Source organism: Strongylocentrotus purpuratus, unplaced genomic scaffold (assembly GCF_000002235.5).
Source record: "Strongylocentrotus purpuratus isolate Spur 01 unplaced genomic scaffold, Spur_5.0 spur5_scaffold_2, whole genome shotgun sequence".
NCBI lineage: Eukaryota > Metazoa > Echinodermata > Echinoidea > Camarodonta > Strongylocentrotidae > Strongylocentrotus > Strongylocentrotus purpuratus.
This window is the reverse complement of record NW_022145605.1, coordinates 19,906,110-19,924,646: the sequence shown is the minus strand read 5'-3', so window position 1 is coordinate 19,924,646 and position 18,537 is coordinate 19,906,110. Positions and strand designations below refer to the sequence as shown.

Sequence of the window (18,537 nt, the reverse complement as noted above, 5' to 3'; positions counted from 1 at the left end):
ATGAGAGAATCTTGTACTTTCCAGACCTGGAAGGTAATAGATTTCCAAGACAATATTGAGAGAAAGGAAAATGAAAAGAAGTTATTTGAGTTGAAAGAAAATACAGGATCAGGAATAACACTCATTTTGTTTGACCTCAAAAGGGAAATATATATATTTGTTTTAATTAAAAATATGTCAGCCGCATAATTGGAAGACAGATTTTGAGACATATTCCAACAACAACAAAATGAGCATGGGATTTAGGAAGAGATACATGAGGAAGAACAGGACATTTAGGAAGAATACCATACAGGACATACAAATTTTTCAATTAAAGATTATTTCATCTAAGAACCATTTGGGTGCAAGACAATGCCTTTCTGGTGCTAATCACACTAAATGTAGTAAATACATAATAGAAACCAAACTCGGCTTTAAAATGTTTTAATTTTCTAGTCCAGGGCAGGATGCTGTAACTATTGACAACATGCATCTTTCTTTTTCAATGGCGTTTTTGTTGAAACAAATGATGCATATGGTTCATATGTTTGATGGAATTAGCTTGTTTATATCATATCAATGAACCCTCCACACTAGCAAAGGTGAGGGAGGGCAGTTGTTCTTCTCTCCCTATATTTTTGTCGTTAATTTTTTTGTCACTGTATAATATCATGTCATTGTACCATATGGAGTGTATTTTGATCAATGAAAGTGCCTCAGCCCCCCCCCCCCCCCTCCCCCACAATGAATCAACATTCCTGTAATACTGTCTCCAGAAACAAATGGCCTGACAAGCACACAAACCAACTTCATTTCATAAAAACAAACATAATAAATTGAATGCAAACAAACATTGATTCAAATTTGAACTTTCATTCAATATTTTCTTTAATAGAACTGCTTTTAAAACAGCAATCTGAGCTATGATTTGCAACTCTATGTTAAATAACAATCCCAAGCTCACTCATATTTTTACAAAATTCACTTTTAAGAAACTGTCCACATCATGTTTCATATACTAGCTGTAAAATATCTCTCCTGGGAGTTCTCAAGTTATTTATTTCTAAACAAACAAATGAATAACACAACTTTCAATGAACACACAGAATAAAAGGAAACACGATTTCCCCTATTTAATACGCTTTTTGGGTCAGATACTTTCTTGAAACTTTTTAAAAGTTCCAAGTATCTATCAAAAAAAGAAATTGTTCATAATATTTTCATCTGCACACAAATTCTGAATAATTGTCAGAAAGTCAGATATGATGAGGTCCTCTTTTCTTTTTCAATCTGAAGAAGTATATGTATTTTGAACAATACATGTTTGAGTGGTAAGTGTTATAAAAGAAAATAATAACTTTCTCCAGAAAAAAAAACTGAGACATATATTTTTTTAAACAAAACATTATCATTTTATGATCAAATCTGGCCACTACTTTTAATATAATTGTCTGATTATAGAAAAGTAGATGTATCTAATACATGTAATCATAACTAGGGAAGTACATTCAGTCTTTAACAAAACACAAAGCTAACGATTAAAATTGATAATAAATTTATGGAAGTGAATCTCAATTCTTATGTTTAAGAAATGTCAAACGATATATATTTATATCACAATTATTGACAGGACAACCAAAACCAATCTCAATGTCTATTAAACACGAAAATAATTATACAGTATGTTGTAAATATTCAACTTTGTAGTACTTTTAGAAAATCAAGCGCTCAGCATTTTGGGCCTGACCTTTGCAAGTTTGCTCATCAAACACGATTATTTGGGGGAAAAAAGATCAAGCAAGATAAAGCCTTGATGTCACCAATATCATAGATGCTCCAAGATAATCATCGGTGGTCAATCGTTTACAGAACACACAAGTAAGGAGTAGTTGCTCTCTCCCATTAACTAAAACAAACCTCCTATTTTCATTCTCTAAAACATTCACTCCATCTAAGGATCACCACTTCAAACCCTGTATGCTTACTGCATTCTAATTTGTGATAGATTAAACTGCTTATTTGTGACCTTTGCTTTAAACACCACACACCTATGTACTCCATGCATATTGTGCGTTAATTAAAGATAAACTTGAGTTCTGGTAATGCGATTGCATTGTGAAGGAAAAGGTGTGGAATGGATCAGAAAAGTTGATCATATAGCATGTAAGTAATAATATGTAATGCAAGGTTCTGGAGTCATCAAAATCATCATAAATTTGGCAGAGTCTTGGTAAAGTAACAATCACTTACACAGAAAGATGTATACACAGTGTGTCGGGGCTAGTACTACCCTGATTTCCTTATCTTTCTTCCAAAATTGTTTGGCACATGACATTTATTTGTAATCTTGAACATTCAGTGTAAGTTTTGTTAGATTCTGTGAGAATTCATTTTCTTTTTTTTTACCACAACTCAAGTTTATCTTTAATACATGACGAGATTTTTCTGATAGGATGACAACAATACCGTCTGTTCAGAGCCAGAACAGCATTAACTGTGCATTAAAAGCCCATATGAGTTACTGCCCTTCTAGCTCCAAGTAAATGATATTAATCATGTATTATAAGTTTAATAGGCCTACCAAATAAGCAAATATAGCCAACATTGGTCTGGCAAATACAACAAAACCATTCCCTAAATGGTTGAAATAAAGACTGTCGTAACATATGAATCAAAGTCTAAAATAATGAGAATCAACTTCACTTCATTGGTTTGAGTCTGATTTACTTTCTTTGGAAGTTCCATTTTTTTCCGTAGAATCTCCTTAAAAGGATAACTTGCTCCATTCAATGAAATAACAAGCTACAGCGTAAAGAAGAGCAGAATAGGTTTATCTTTAGGCAAGTTGTTTTGATTGATTTATATTTACACAAAATTTACAAGACTGTGATAGCATATATTTCTTTGTCATATCTTGGGGAACAACCAGGATGGCCACATCTGAATATCTTCGCTTGTGTTCATTATCATAACGTCCTTTCCAATGTAACTTCATCCTTTCATGAACTTAACATGCAAAACATTAACCGGTCTATGATTCACTGCCTAAACAAAGTTCATTCTCGCCTCCATTAATATGAAATAAAGCTGGAAATTGTTGACAATTATTGGGTGCCAAAACACACAAGAATGTCCCACAAGCCCGTGCAAATTCTCAGAGTACCGTTTATTTTTAGGAGAGAGGTAATACACCAAGAATTAATACAACTTTCTTGAATGCAAATTCTTTCTTCTGTACACAACCCAATTAACAGAAATGTTAATTAAACTTTTGTATACAAAATTTCAGATTACACTTTCTTAGGACCAATAATTAATATTACTTGGCTACAGATAACTTCATCCTCTCTACATACTCCAATGTAAAGACTTGTTAAGGAAAGGGGAAAACAGGAGAAGGGAAGCAGCCAGGTAGAAAACAAGAGGGGAAGAGGGCAGGAGAGAAAGGAAGACAGAAAGAGTGAAATAGAGGAAGAGAGAAAGAGAGGAAGAGGTAAAGAGAGAGAAAGAGAGAGAAAGAGAGAGAAAGAGAGAGAGAAGAGAGAGAGAGAGAGAGAGAGAGAGAGAGGGAGAGTACACTAGAGCGGCACAATTTACGGGTTGGAAGAAGAAAAGAGCTATGAAACTATCACCAATGCAATCCATTCCCACATCCGCTATTGGCAAGGCTATCAGAGACCTTGAATCCTCTTACTTTCCACCAAAGAGCATCAGCTTTATATTCATACAACCAAGATGTTCCTAATGAGATAACTTCATCTGAGCTGAGTCACTACTTCTGCGGTGAGCATGGCAGGGGGATCATTATCTTGGTTTCCATTCGTCGGATCAGAGGCACTGTAAGGGATTCAAAAGAGAGAGAGGTGATTTGAAAATAAATTGCATATGATTACCTCGTACCTGGCCCATACATTGACTACTATATTTGCTATAAAAATGTCATGCATTGTACCAGCTTTGTATTAACCCCCTCAATGCTGGGCTGCAATTCTGGACAAGAATTTGAATGTTGAACAATGTGTCCGCACTAAAAAGAAGGTCTACATTTAATATTTACCTAATGAATATGGAGGTGTGAATATAAGCTCACCAATATGACACAATGATTATGTCAATAAATATTTATTAAATGAAATCAAATGAGAGATGTATCAATTTATTTCATCTCTGTCTGGTATATTTACTGACCTGTGTAGGCTACACAATCATCCCAGCCGGGCTTTCTCCACGCTGAATCTCGAATCTCCTTCCTCGTCTGAAGGTCCTTGTAAGCTGTAGGCGGGAAAATCAAACATAAATGATGTATGATGTATCATAAAATCTGGGGTTCTGAAATGTTGTGCCTTCTTCCATATTATAATAATCCTGACATATGCCCATGAGAAAGGCAAGAACACATTTTTTCTTTTTTTCTAAGTTGTCTATTTTTGTATGGACAAAGGTTGTCCACACGCCCGTTTGCGTCCTTCTGTCTGGCACCAACAAAAAATAAATAATAATACATCTTTGTTGGGTCAAATTTGCTAGATGTGCCCTGGGGAGGGCGATGCTGTTTACAGAAAAGAATAATTTCTAAAATGAAAATTGCAAGATCTTTTTAAGCATGGTTTGAACTTTTTAAATACATACCTTATGGCTGCAGGATACTTGTCAATCAAAATTTGTTCCACTTATTGAAAACATATGCAGAGCCAATGCAAAGTGAATAGCATATAATCACTACCGGCAATTTTTGGAAATAATATTAGACATATTTGTCTTTTTTGGGTCTATTTTATTGCTAAAATGCATTTTTGAACAGTCGATGTAGAATAGAAAAGTAGGTTTAGTTCTGTCAAGTTGCCATCATTGATTCATTTTCACATGAAATATAGATGACTGCAGTTTCTGATATTGTCAAATTCCGTGTGAGATCCTTTGCAACCTACATATACATGTAGAGTATACTATACACCAAGAAATATGGTAAATATCATAAGTTAAGTTTCATGGATTAGTATGTAGGAATGAGATAGAATAAACTCATACCATTACACATCAAAAGTAATTTAGTTTCATTTCAAAGAAGGAATAAAACAGGACATACCCCATATGTGATGCACTAGATAGAGATCTCCAATCTGTGTGAAGAGGCCCAAGACGGATTCACTCTGTTCCCTCCGATGAACTATGCCCTTTGCCCTTGAGGTCAAAAAGAGGAGATATGGCATCATATGTTAAAGATCTGTCTTAAATTTTTGATAAAACATATCCCCGTCTGGCTGGCAGAAGGGCGTTAGCACGAATTTCAGGTATAAAATTAAGCGCTAAGCAGAAGGACGTTAGCACTAAATCGCCTCAAACTTTTATAAAACTGACTTATTCCTGAAAAAAATTTGTGGCCGTGTTCTACTATAACATTTCTATTAGTCTTTTAAATATCAAACAAATCTTTAAATGCGAATAATTTGAAAAGTAGTTTTTCGAGTCGCTAACGCCCTTTTGCCAGCCGGGTGAAGATATCATACATTCAGTGTATATTTTTTATCTGTCTTATAGAGAACTGTTAATACAAAAGAACAACAAGAGCACAAAACTCAATCAATGTATAGCAAGTATGTGTACAGCTAAACCAGCTTTAGTGACCACATGTATCGGTATTGATAACCCATTACTCTATAACGACCATATTTTTTCATTTCCCCCAAAAAAATTGTTTGTCATTGAAACATGTACTATAGGAACCTGTACATAAAGACTACCTGCATTCAAAGACTACTTTTCTTGTCGCCCTTGAACGGTCTTTATCTGCAGGTTTCACTGTATCATACAGGAGATTAATATGATATGAACAACTGTAAATATGCCTGTGACGATGCAAACCTATTTAAAATGCTTGATATTTGAAATTAGATCATTTAAGTATTATCAACATTATTTATTCATTTTGGAAGCTGACAAAACTTTGAAAAGTGAGTACTATTTGGATGATATTTGTCTCAACATTCTTGAAGTTCCATCAACCGATAGAAGTTACTCACCAGTTGTTGCCCCATTCAATTAATGTTCCAGGCTGAAAATATAAGATAGAACATTGAAAGTTAGACCCAAACCACAAAGTAGTGTTAACATCAAGACCAACAAAGAACAGTCACAACAGAGTATCATACCTAATTTCAAATCATTAATATTTGTCTTACAGCTTTAAGTTTAGAAGTGACCAGTGTGTTTTACAAATCAAATGCAAGACATGTGCAGATGCATTTTACGATTAATATTATATCAAATTTTTGTCGCCATTATATCTCTGTTGTGAACATCACACAGAACGCTAAAGAATATTTTGAATGAAGCTGTATTTAAAGCATAAAAGATGACAGGGAAGAAAAAGAGAGAGAAAGAGAGAGAGAAAGAAAAGAGGAAGAGAAGGAGACAGAGAGAGAGAGAGAGAGAAAGAGGGAAAGAGGAACAGATAGAGAGAGAGAGAGAGAGAGAGAGAGAGAGAGAAATGGAGAGGAAGAGAGAGAGAGAAAAAATGGAGAGGAAGAGAGAAAGGGAGAGAGAAAGAGAGAGAGAGAGAGAGAGAAAGAGAGAAGGAGAGAGAGAGAGAGAGAGAATACTCATACAGATCATACTAACCCTGAGATGATAACTCCTGAGTTCATAGAGATGGTCTGAATCTCTGTGAGGGGGATCCCCCAGAATGAGAAAGGCATGAGAAGTTGATTACTCCTTCCGACCAACATCTCACCACGCAGCTTCTTGTACTCTAAGTAATCCTGTATCAAACATAATTATCACAGGTTTGTTAGCATAACAAAATAAACGCTTGTTTTTGTTAAGTGATTCAAGAAAATTTCTTCTTCTTTCATGAGATTGGAGAGCCAGGCAAGAGCATCATCTGAGACAAGATGGAGTTCCTAGATGCCTCCTGGGAACCCTGTCAGCATGCAGTCATTGATGCTGTGCGACAAGGTCTGATCTGGGTGACCAAAGCTGCATGCTGCACTCTCCCTGTATTTCCACATATGGGGGGGGGGGGGGGGGGGGGGGGTCGTGTCGGGTCTGGCATGTTCAGTGCCAAACAAATGTCAAACCTGTCTATAGCGACTGCCCGAGGGAAACACAATAAGTGGTCTTTGTAGACAGGTGGTCACTAAATTTGGACGTCTTTACAAAGAATTGATTATATAATGTGATACTTTGATTGATTATATAATGTATCTATCCAACTTTTGATTTTTCATGACTAACATGACACAAGATATACTAGCACTTTCAACAACATACTATCACACTATACAATCACAGCAACCTATACTTTCTTCTTCATGAATAGTCGCTAATGACCATAGCAACAGCTAATTTATACAATGTCAATTTATCCATTCAATATTATGTCATTCTTCACCACAAGTTCTTGTGGTAAAAAAAAAAGTGTTACCATAATTTGAAGACATTTCAAAGGCCTCCTTAAAGACAATATTATTCTGATCTTTCTACAGTCGATGCATAAACTGTATCAATCGACCCATGAGACCGTCATTTTGGGCACTTTAGGGGGGGGGATCCATTGCTGTCACATACCTTGTCTTCCCACAGCAGTTCTGACATCTTTTTCACTTCATCGAAACCTTTGTACATCCAAATGTGCACTGTAAGAAGGGAAACAAACAAATCAACGCTCAATTTAAGGGTACCAAAACATGTACATGTATACTGTAAAGCCCATGTAGTGTACGAGGAGGAGAGGGAAATGGAGAAGAAATATTCTGATCATGTAGACTAGACAGGGACATCCACATTTCACTTTCTTGAACATTTCAACTCCGTTTCAAAACATAAAAGACTTCACAAAATAGGATCCCTCAAAATTATTGGGGAAAACAAAAACACTGAATTCCCCAGTCAGAATCAGGCTTCAGTCAAGCACTTAATTGGGTTACAGAATTTGATTAATCTCGATCTTACGATCAAGATTTATCCAGATTTTAGGACCAAGATTTACCTGCTTGATCCTGTGGCCCAAACGCTGTGCTCCAGCTTCCAAAGAGTTTGCATGGGTAGTCTGATTTCTCATGGACTCTCCTCAAATGATGGTCTCTGTTATGTTCAGAAGAAGTGTAAATATGAAAATAAATTATTTTAAAATTAGAGTAAAAGGAAGGGTAATCATAAAATACTGTAAATATCACACCATTGGCACATATTATCACAAGTATAAAGTTAAAGATAAACTTGAGTTCTGGTAATGCGATTGCATTGTGAAAGAAAAGATGTGGAATGGATCAGAAAAGTTGATCATATAGCATGTACTGTAAGTAATGGTGTGTAATGCAAGGTTCTGGAGTCATCAAAATCATCATAAATTTGGCAGAGTCTTGGTTAAGTAACAATCACTTACATAGAAAGATGTATATGGGACAACACACATGGTGTCGGGGCTAGTACTAGTACCCTGATTTCCTTATCTTTCTATGCTCATTACTCAGCCAGTATACATTTTCTTCCAGAATTGTTTGGTACATGACATTTATTTGTAATCTTCAACATTCAGTGTCAGTTTCGTTAAATTCTGTGAGAATTAATTTTCTATTTTTACCAGAACTCAAGTTTATCTTTAAGGTCAAAATGGTAAGCACTTTATAAGCACTGTTTTATTATTATTATTATTCTGTCAAATGGATAATAAGGTTCATTTTTATCTTCCATTTAGCAATGACAATTTTTGGTATTTAAAAGGTATATAGATACATAAAGCGACATGAATTCATATAAAAGACAAATTCAAAAAAGATATTTTGAGTTGAAGAAAAAAAAAGCATAGACAAAATTGTTGTTGTTACTAATATTATCATGACATCAACATCAGGTTATTACCAAATCATTGGTAATATCAACAATATATATTAGAGTTATCAGTGAGAACCAGGGCCCCATCTAATATAAAGAGTCGAGATTAATCACAACTTATTTGGGATAGATATCAATCGTAACTACGTACGAGCTAGGAGACTGCAAACTTGCGATTGATTTGGATCAATCGCTACTCTTTATAAGACAGGGCACAGAACTGCTTGCCCCTTGTACCCCACCCCTCCCTCCTTCATTCACACCATTGCCAGCTATAATCCAACAGTTTACAACATTACCAGCATCATTGTGGGATGTAATGGTTCAGTCACATGACTTTCATTTTTCAGATCAAGAGATTGAGAGTTCAAATCCCACACTGACCAGATGTCGTTTGGTGAGACAGTCATCTACATTTGCCACTCTCAAACCCAGGAGTTATATTAAAGGGATCCGGTAACTTTGTCTCAGATTCTGAAACAAAATTCTGGATTTAGCTCATGATGCAATGATAATTATAAACCTTTAGGTCAGTCAGGAGCCCCATGACTTTTACAAGCCGATCGCCTGTCTGATTATCAAGATATTTATGATTGGAATTACAAATTTTGAAAACCGTTCGCCTGACGGTTTTCATAACACTACAGTCTATTGGGGAAAACGAGTATGGTAAAACGGTCACTCAAAGATTTTTACTTTTTTGAGGCACTTGTTGATCATTTTGAAGCGCAATTTTTTTAGGGCTTCAATATTACACCATATCACAGACACTGATAACACTTTGGGCCGTGTATCTCAGTTTTAACATTGCTAAACGATCCCTTTAAAGCTCATAGCCTCATACCTGGGAAGAATTTATTCCTTCAATGCGAACCCATTACTTGTAGTATCCTTATCATAGTTATCATCATCGCTTTAATTACTTGCAGTGAAATACTATTACATTATCTGTGGGGATAAAGATGGAGTCTACATATTGCCCATACAATTTAATCTTCAAATGATTAAAAAATAACAAACACTATTCACAGATTACACAGTTAAAAGCATTTACTTACGAAAGTTTGATGTAATCACCCATGCAGTCTGGCTTGATATTGTGCACTGTTTGAGAGAAAATAAGAATGAAGTTGTAACTTCTCAGTAATGGCTTACTGGACATCTATCAAAAAATCAATCTGTTATTCATTGTTCATTGATATCTTGAAGATAGCAAACAACTACCGGTACTCAGTACAGGAGCTGAAATTGTACATTCAGCACTCTTTAGTATTTTTTAAAATTATTACAACAAAATGATATTATGAAGGCAAATTTGTCTTAATGATGCTTCATTTACATCTCAGTTTCTTTCAAATTTTGTTTGTTCTAAAATTTGTTCGATCTGACAATTTGCACGCACACACATGATCCCCCATCAATGTAAAGTTATGAATTTAAGAAAACAGACTATTTGCAAAACACTTCATATGCCAGTTATAATATCTACAATGATATTCAATGAAATTTACATTTCCAGTTCCCATTTGGCATAATTTATGAGGTTTGAGTTTTGATTTCATTACATGCTGGACCTGGGTTTGGATATAAAGTAACCTGCATGTTAGTGATTTCAACCTGCTTTCAATTGCTACTTATAAGCAACAAGACAAGTTCTAATTATAGTAAATAATTGGTCGGCGTGGATGAATGGCATATATATACTTCTGCGACAACTGCTCTATGTCAACTTTCTACACTTATCAAATTCTTAACTTTAACCCTGTAACACTATGTCTAACCCTAACCCTAATCTTAACCTAAATTTGAATTGCGACCCTAACCCTCAACCGATACTTTTACAAGAACAAAGCCCAGAGTAAATGTTGCCAAAGCAAATGTTGGATCACCAAATAATCCGTTCCTAGTACTTGGTATTTGCTGGGGTAATCCCTTTGGCAGCTCACTCAGGAAGCTATACTGGAATGGTAGGTGAGGCAAGTAACTACAAGGAGTGTCATGAATTGCAGGAATGGCGTGTGGAAAAAGCACTTGTTGATTTACAGTAAAATATGCTGAGTCCTGTGCAAGTAAAAACCAAGCTAGTAAGCTTATATGATGTGAGGAGCTACACGAACAGACAAATTTCTCACCTTGCATTTCATACACAATATCTTTGTTTGTCAGAGCCATAGAGTGAGATGTTGTAGCTGGCTCAACCCTCTTCACATGAAGTAATTTGGAAAGCCATCCTTCTCCTCCTTGGTCAGCGTAGGTCCTACACAGATACATGGAAATATGGAGGGAAAAGAAAATGTAAATTATTTTCATAAAAACTTTGACGAGAGAATGGAGAACTAATTTAGAATACCGGTAAGAGGTCTTAAGACCATTAAAGGTAATGCAAAGTTTTGGGAAATTTTTAAAATTGAATGGAAAGTCATTCTTTACAATTTTGATATACCTGGTATTTGGACGCCCCTGTGGATGGATTATAAGCCCTATTATATGGAGGGAAATGAAATTGTACATCTTTTTCATGAACAATTTGATAAGAGAAAGGAGAACTAATTTAGAGGTCTATCTCTAAGGTCCATTAAAAACTAATGGCCATATTGTTGTGCTCTTCTTCATCAAACATGTGCCCATGTTATTTCATGTCGTTCCTTTTTGGGTGTTCCAGTGAAAAGTCTTATGTCCCAAAACTGTGACTAAATCTTATGGGGAAGGTCATTTTCATATGCAGTCACTGATTACTGGAATAACTTGCCAGAATACCTTAAAAATATAAAACCATTCCACTTAGCCTAATTCCACTAGACCAAAATTTCTGTCTCTTGCGTTCGTTAGCCTCTTAAGATTTATTTGGGTAGGGTTGGCTCCTCTCTTTAAAGACCAAAGCCGGCCATAGGGTCTCCTGTGCGAGTAAAATATGCGCTAAAATTTGATTTTAGAGCATAAATGCATCAGAAATGCATCCACTAAAATGACATTTTACTAGTGCAAAGTTTATTGGCAAGATCGTGCCTGTAAACTTTGCACAGGAGACTATGGCCGGCTTCTGTCTGTAAAGAGGGGAGCCCACCCTACCAAAATAAGCATGTGTTAAGTTTGCCGTGAATCCCATGAGAAAGTGCATAGAGGGTCTATTATAAGTCTTCGTTTTTTTAATGAAAAATACTCTGAAAAAGATAAGAAAATTGACACAAAACAGGTAACAAACATAGTCTATAGACTTTTAAAGGTAAAGACCAGTATTGGAAACGCCCCAATTTCAAAAAATGAAATGGAAGCTCTTATTACCAATCATGTGAAAGAATATGTTTTGAATAATACATGATAAAAATTTTGACGGAAAACCGCCTACTAATTGATATATTTGGTAAATTAGTGTATCTCTTGCCTGTTGAGAGATACAAATGCATGTGTCGCGATGTGTGTGTAGTCCCATATACATCTTTCTGTGTACAGTGATTCTAACTTTATGAAGACTTGGCCAAATTTCTTATCATTTTGATGATTCCAGAACCATGCAGTACATCTAGAGTAAAGGAGCCGGTTTTCGGCCACTTAAGACAAAATCCTATTTTTGGACCCTTTACTTCCTATTTATTATCATTTTTTGTTCAAATCATGAAGCAAATATTATTATTATTTAAACAAAACAAGAATCCCAGAAAAAAATCACGAATTGCCATATTCATTTCAATTTTCACTGTTTCGGAGTCAGTTTTCGGCATAGCGTACCAGTTTTCGGCCGCATGTACAAAGTCAATAGGAAGCGCGTTTCCGCGCTGATCTATAGCACTAGCGGGCGGAGCAGATATCCCACGCCGGAGCTCGCCAGGCCGAAAACTAGTACTGTGGTGATCGGATATTGGAATCTGAATTAGACAGAGATATCCTGTGTGTGTTACGGTGTGCGGCTGCATTGATTTAATACATACGATGAGATACTTTTGAGCTTGCGACTAGCACAAAATCGGGCTCTAAATCTGAAAAATACTTGAAATAAAGCTCATTTTATGGTACCCATATTTCTTACAGACACGCGTAAGATACTCAATTTTTCAGATTCGGGTAGCGGGACCGCCGATTACATCGCTAAAATGTGATATTTTAGGATATATTTTTTATTGCAAATGTGGTTCTTCAGTGACACTGGCATGGTATGGTATGTGTGGGATATGTGTTATGCTATTATGCGATGTATTTTAGAGGGATTTTACCTTGCATCCAACCAATCGGCCGAAAACTGGAGCTGGCCGATTACCGGCTCCTTTACTCTATGCTAGATGATCAACCTTTTCTGATCGATTTCACAATGTTTCTTTCACAATGCAATCGCATGACCATAACTGGTCTTTAGCTTTAAATCATGACCTTTATTTGGGCATTTGATGAATATTTACTTCATTTTGGGTATGTTTTACTATCTCCAAGCTGGAGTCATGGGTCAAAGTTTGGATAAACTTCTGAACTAGCACTAGACAGCAATAACCATCTGATTTGGGTCATTTCTTTAATAAAACTGACATTTGTTGTCATTCCCCAATACAGATGGCAACCCAGAGATCTCGTACCGTGGGGGTGGCTATGTACATATTTTCGTCCACGACATTTTCTCCCCGATTTTCTTTATTTAGATCTAATTTCCTGATTTCTAAATCAGATGTAAATTAGGTCGGTATGTCATTTGTCCTAATTACAGTTATCAAAATTTGATAACTCAATATTAAATGGATAATTTACGGACTTACTTATATGAATTATCCAATTTGTATCTCCGAACGTTCATGCACTCGGAACATAGGGCTATATGACCCGGCGGCCAAAATATTTCCGGGTCAACCTACCAAAACATAGCCAAATGGCCAATCAGAGCACTCGTTTCGTGGGAGTTTGTTGGTCAAGCTGGGCTTACTCGTACAGAGCTACGGTAGCTATTGGACGTTCGAAAAGAAAAAATGAATATTCATCAACTAACACCAAGACGGATAATGTTGACGACGAGACTTTCTCGGATTAATCATTAATTTAGGATCTAAATGAGCAAGCTATCGTAAGTCAAATAAGCTACAGTGTATATATATGTTATTTTTAATTTGTGTTATAATTGCAGCAGTTATGAGGATGTGAGTGAAAATCTCGTTGCATATCTCATTGATCGCGGTCATGTCGAACCGAACCATTTATTCCATACAGTGCCTCACAGAAAGAGGTCCCCAGACTTCAGTCTCTATAATCGGAGGTCTAGTGGAGCCAGACGTAGTCTCAGTTGAACAACCGACGATTAGAGAGACTGAAGCTTTCGGTCTAAACTAGCACCTACTATTCCACAGAGCGGCGGGGCCCATCGGTGCCGCTGAAGTTCAGCAGCCAAAACTTTTATTTTATGATCGATTCTATTCAAGTTCCCTACAGGGCTAGCGCTAGCTCGGCTCGGCCTCGCATTTGGCTGGCAGCAAGGCCAAATTCACCCCCAAGTCCGAGTTAGCACGACTAGACTTCTAGTAGACCTAGGCTAGATCTATAGCCACAGGCTTAAAAAGTTTATCCCTTGCCTGCACGACTTCTAGTAGACCTAGGCTAGATGATAGATCTATAGCCACAGGCTTAAAAGTTTATCCCTTGCCTGCCAGTGGGCTTGGCTTGGAGCCCTGCGCTACTCCGCCTGGCCTGGCCTTACCCCTGGAGTGGCCCCTGGGAGGGGACAGTCGGGCATGTTGTGTGTACGACTGAACAGCCGTGCCGCAGACACACAGTCACTGCAGTCGACAACAGCAATTTTATTGGGAAGATAAATGACGAATTTTGATTACTCACCTACTAAGCACACCAATATGAGGTTTCACAGAAGCTTGTATGGCAAACCGAGATGCTTGTGACAGGAGAGAAAAGCTTGATTTCAATTTTGCAGCCATGTTTACGATGTTTCTGGGAAAGAAATCCCTACAAAATTCGTAGATTTTGTTTTGGGATTGAATCTATGGTAGCTTGAGTTTATAAATAGAAAGGAATTTTTTGCTTCAGTTGAGTGAATCATAAAATACAAGAAATGAAACAAGAGCTGGTAGACTGATCCGTCTTAACTTTGTCAGGATTAATTAACTGTTTGGTTAAGACAATTGTGGTTTGCAGAAGTCTTATTTTTTTACAATTTGAATACCTGTAATTATGTCCCCCCCCCCAAATAATAACTTGATCCAAAATAACGTATGATATGAATTATGCATGATGCAAAATACTTATTTGGTTGTTCAGAAAATGTGTAATTAAAATTGATAGAACCCCCAAGCATACCCAGTAATTTAAATACCTGAAAATTATGTCCCCCCAAAATAAGAACTTTATCCAAAATAATGTATGAATGATGCAAAATACTTTTTAGTTGTTCGATCAGAAAATGTTCAATTAAAATTGAGTATATACCTGAAAATTATGTCCCCCCATACAATAATAAGAACTTATCCAAATTTTTTTTTTTTAATTTATTTATTTAGAATGGTTTATTTCATTAAAAAACATTCGCGGCCCGAGAGCCGAATTGCAGTTTCTTTTACAAGGTATACATCAGTGACAAAGTAAAATTACACGTAAAACATTATGCATGGTAGCATTATGGTAGTAAAATTGGAATTCTTTGGTACAAATGATATATAATTATGCTTCAACGACCTTGGCAAATTACTTGGTACATATACAGAAATTCGAATTGTATTACCATATTTGCAATAAAATGATATATTAAACTTATACAATACATGAATAGCAATACATTTTTGATATTCAAAAAAATTAAATGTTTTGGTTGGAAAATGCATAGCCAGAAAAAAATCACGTATGAATGATGCAAAATACTTAATTAGTTGTTTGATCAGGAAATGTGTAACTAAAATTAAGTAGAATCCCTAAGCATACCCAGTAATTTAAATACCTGAAAATTATGTCCTCCCAAAATAAGAACTCTATCCAAAATAACGTATGAATGATGCAAAATACTTATTTAGTTGTTCGATCAGAAAATGTGTAATTAAAATTCAGTAGAATCCTTAAGCATACACGGTAATTCAAAAATGTAGTATTGATTAAACCCTAAAATTTAGGGTTTAATCAATACTACATTTTTGAATGATGATTATCATAGTCTATGCTCAAGAATTTCATTAAGGTCAGTCACTGTTTACTGCCTATGTCACATAATTGTGTGTTTTATAATCACCATGCATCATTCTCATAGTCCAAACAAAATACAAAACATAAAGATAAAAACAAAAGTTTGATTGTTCAAGTCTAATCCTGACATTTAAACTGCACACGCAGATTTATTTGGCAAAACTGTTGTATACTGTCACACAAACTAAACAGGATATGAAGTTACTGTTTTCCATGGTTACAATTTAATAGACATGTCATTGATGGTTGGAAACAGGGGTGATTTCAGTTCACTTTTGGAGCCTAACATTGGTAGGTAATACAATGGAAATATGTTGATATGAAAATTGAGTTATATAGCTCAATTTTCATATCAACATATTTCCATTATATAAATTAATAATTCAAAAATATTGAAGCTTTTATTTACTGCCACTAATATTTATGTTATTCAAACATACTTTCGACTAACACTGGTCCAACACTTGTCAGTTGTTTACCGGTATTACAGGCACCAAAGATATACATGTATCCACTGCCACTCCCAACATAATTTCTTTTTTAGTTCTTATATATAATACCGGCTGCCAACCTTTCACAGCAACAGAACAAAAATCTCTCAAGGCAAACTTCGAAATACAAAATATCTTTTGAATATATATTTATCACTGACACAGAATATTTCATACAAAAAAGAGGAATATAGGGTTCAAAACAATAGCTTGAAGGCCAAAAAATGGAATCGTTCCTCCAAAAAAGGAATGGTTGGCAGCTATTATATATGTGAAATAGTGAACAATAGGTATCAGTAGATAATTGGTAACAGCTTGCAGTGCCAGCAGTCCGATAAGGTTCATAAAGTAGAGGTGTTGTGGTCTATTGGATAAGTCACCCCACTGCAGATCCGCACAAAGTACGGGGTTCGAGTCCCGCGGCGGCACTAATGTCCTTTGGCAAGACGTTAATCTACATTTGCCACTCTCCGCCCTGGTGTTAAATGGGTACCTAGTAGCTAGATGCAAAGTTAATGTGGTTAGATAGTTAGTGTGCTCTTGTAAGAATTAAGCCTGGCTGGAATGATCCCCAGGAAGTGGAAAATGTGTGCATGCATTGTATGCTGGTAAGCCTGAATCTGATAACCAGGGTAATGATATATCTGTAAAGTGCTTAGACACATCGTTGATGTATTAAGCGCTAAAAGCAGAATATTATTAAGAAGAGTCCAAATCAAAAAGACCAATGGAATAGGTTCCCTGCTGCTCAGATGATGCTAAACATCCTTTTTCTATTTGAAAATTTAAAAAAAAAGTAGTTGTGAAAACAAGACAATGGAATGAAATATTGGAATGTATTTGACTATGACATAATAGCTAGCAAATTTCTCAGGATTTAACTTGCTTCTATGAAAATTCATCTTCAATTAACTTCATAAAGTAATTCAAGGAACCAAAATACATTAAAGTCACATAGCAGTCAGCTCTCAAGGGGAATTCGACACTGTTCGGGTTTTTACCTGATGCAGGTGTTGTCAATCACCAGGGTTAGCCTTCAGTTTAGCATGACCATTAGATCTTATGTAATGCTTCGCTTTTCCCTCACCGAAGCTCTCCCAGCGATTAGGGGGTAATTTTTGACTGGCCAACGGGTTTGCTGTGTGCAGATTTGTACTCCCATTAATGGTATTTCCACCAAGTCTGGTCTCAGCGAATTATGGCCTTCTACACATGGAAACTGCCGATCCAGTCCCTTTAAATGTACAATTGTACAATAAATCTTCTAATCTTATCTTCATCATAGATGACCATTCTATATTTGTTGTTACATTATTACAGTTAACTGTCCTACCAATATTGTTTTTTCTGAAAACTTTACCACATATCATCTACATATGAAAACAAACAATATATACTTTGCAAAGATATTACTTCAATATTCATAAAACCAACATCAAATGATAACAGAAATTGAAAAACGTGTAACAAACTCACACACACAAGGCTAAAGTTCAAGGTGAATAATTAACTGTTATTTATCTATACATCTTTATATTCATTAAAAATATTTAGAATGATCTATTGATGAATAAATAGGCAGATAATACAAATATGTACACTTTCAATTTACATACACAATTATAAACAAATATTGGCTTACTCTACAGACATGCAAATCAGTGATATATTATCCAATTATGAATCAAACTTTTCCATGACTTTGGACTGTTGTATAAATACATGCCTATTAATTTCAATACGAGAACAACAGCACATTACTTTATCAATATAACAACAGGAGTGCTTGCTCTCATCGACAGTGAACATACCTTTTCTGTCAATTTAGATTTAGACAGCATATTGGTAAATCAACATACTCTTAGAGATATACATCATGGTATTCAATCACAGTGATGACAGAGAACAAAATAACATTCTTTTAATGCAGCATCGCAATTAAAGAAAATTTACACAGGATAAATACGTATTAAGATAGAAATGGAATGCTTTGAAGAAAAAGGAAATAAAAGTGAGAACCACAAAATAAATATATTTTCACACTTCCGAAGCATGTAAGGCTTTCTAATTGAATACT

General features: G+C 35.6%; 1 protein-coding gene across 1 annotated transcript; it reads right to left on the bottom strand.

Moving 5' to 3' along the window:
- Positions 1-2,410: 2,410 nt before the first annotated feature.
- On the bottom strand, positions 2,411-14,804 carry LOC593069 (protein NipSnap homolog 2). Its single transcript, XM_792563.5, is given in 11 exon segments — positions 2,411-3,819; positions 4,171-4,254; positions 5,069-5,163; positions 6,003-6,034; positions 6,601-6,647; positions 6,650-6,740; positions 7,549-7,616; positions 7,970-8,064; positions 9,873-9,918; positions 10,947-11,071; positions 14,620-14,804. Coding segments are annotated over 11 exon segments (846 nt in total). The 5' UTR covers positions 14,718-14,804; the 3' UTR covers positions 2,411-3,754.
- Between the last annotated feature and the right edge of the window lie 3,733 nt (positions 14,805-18,537).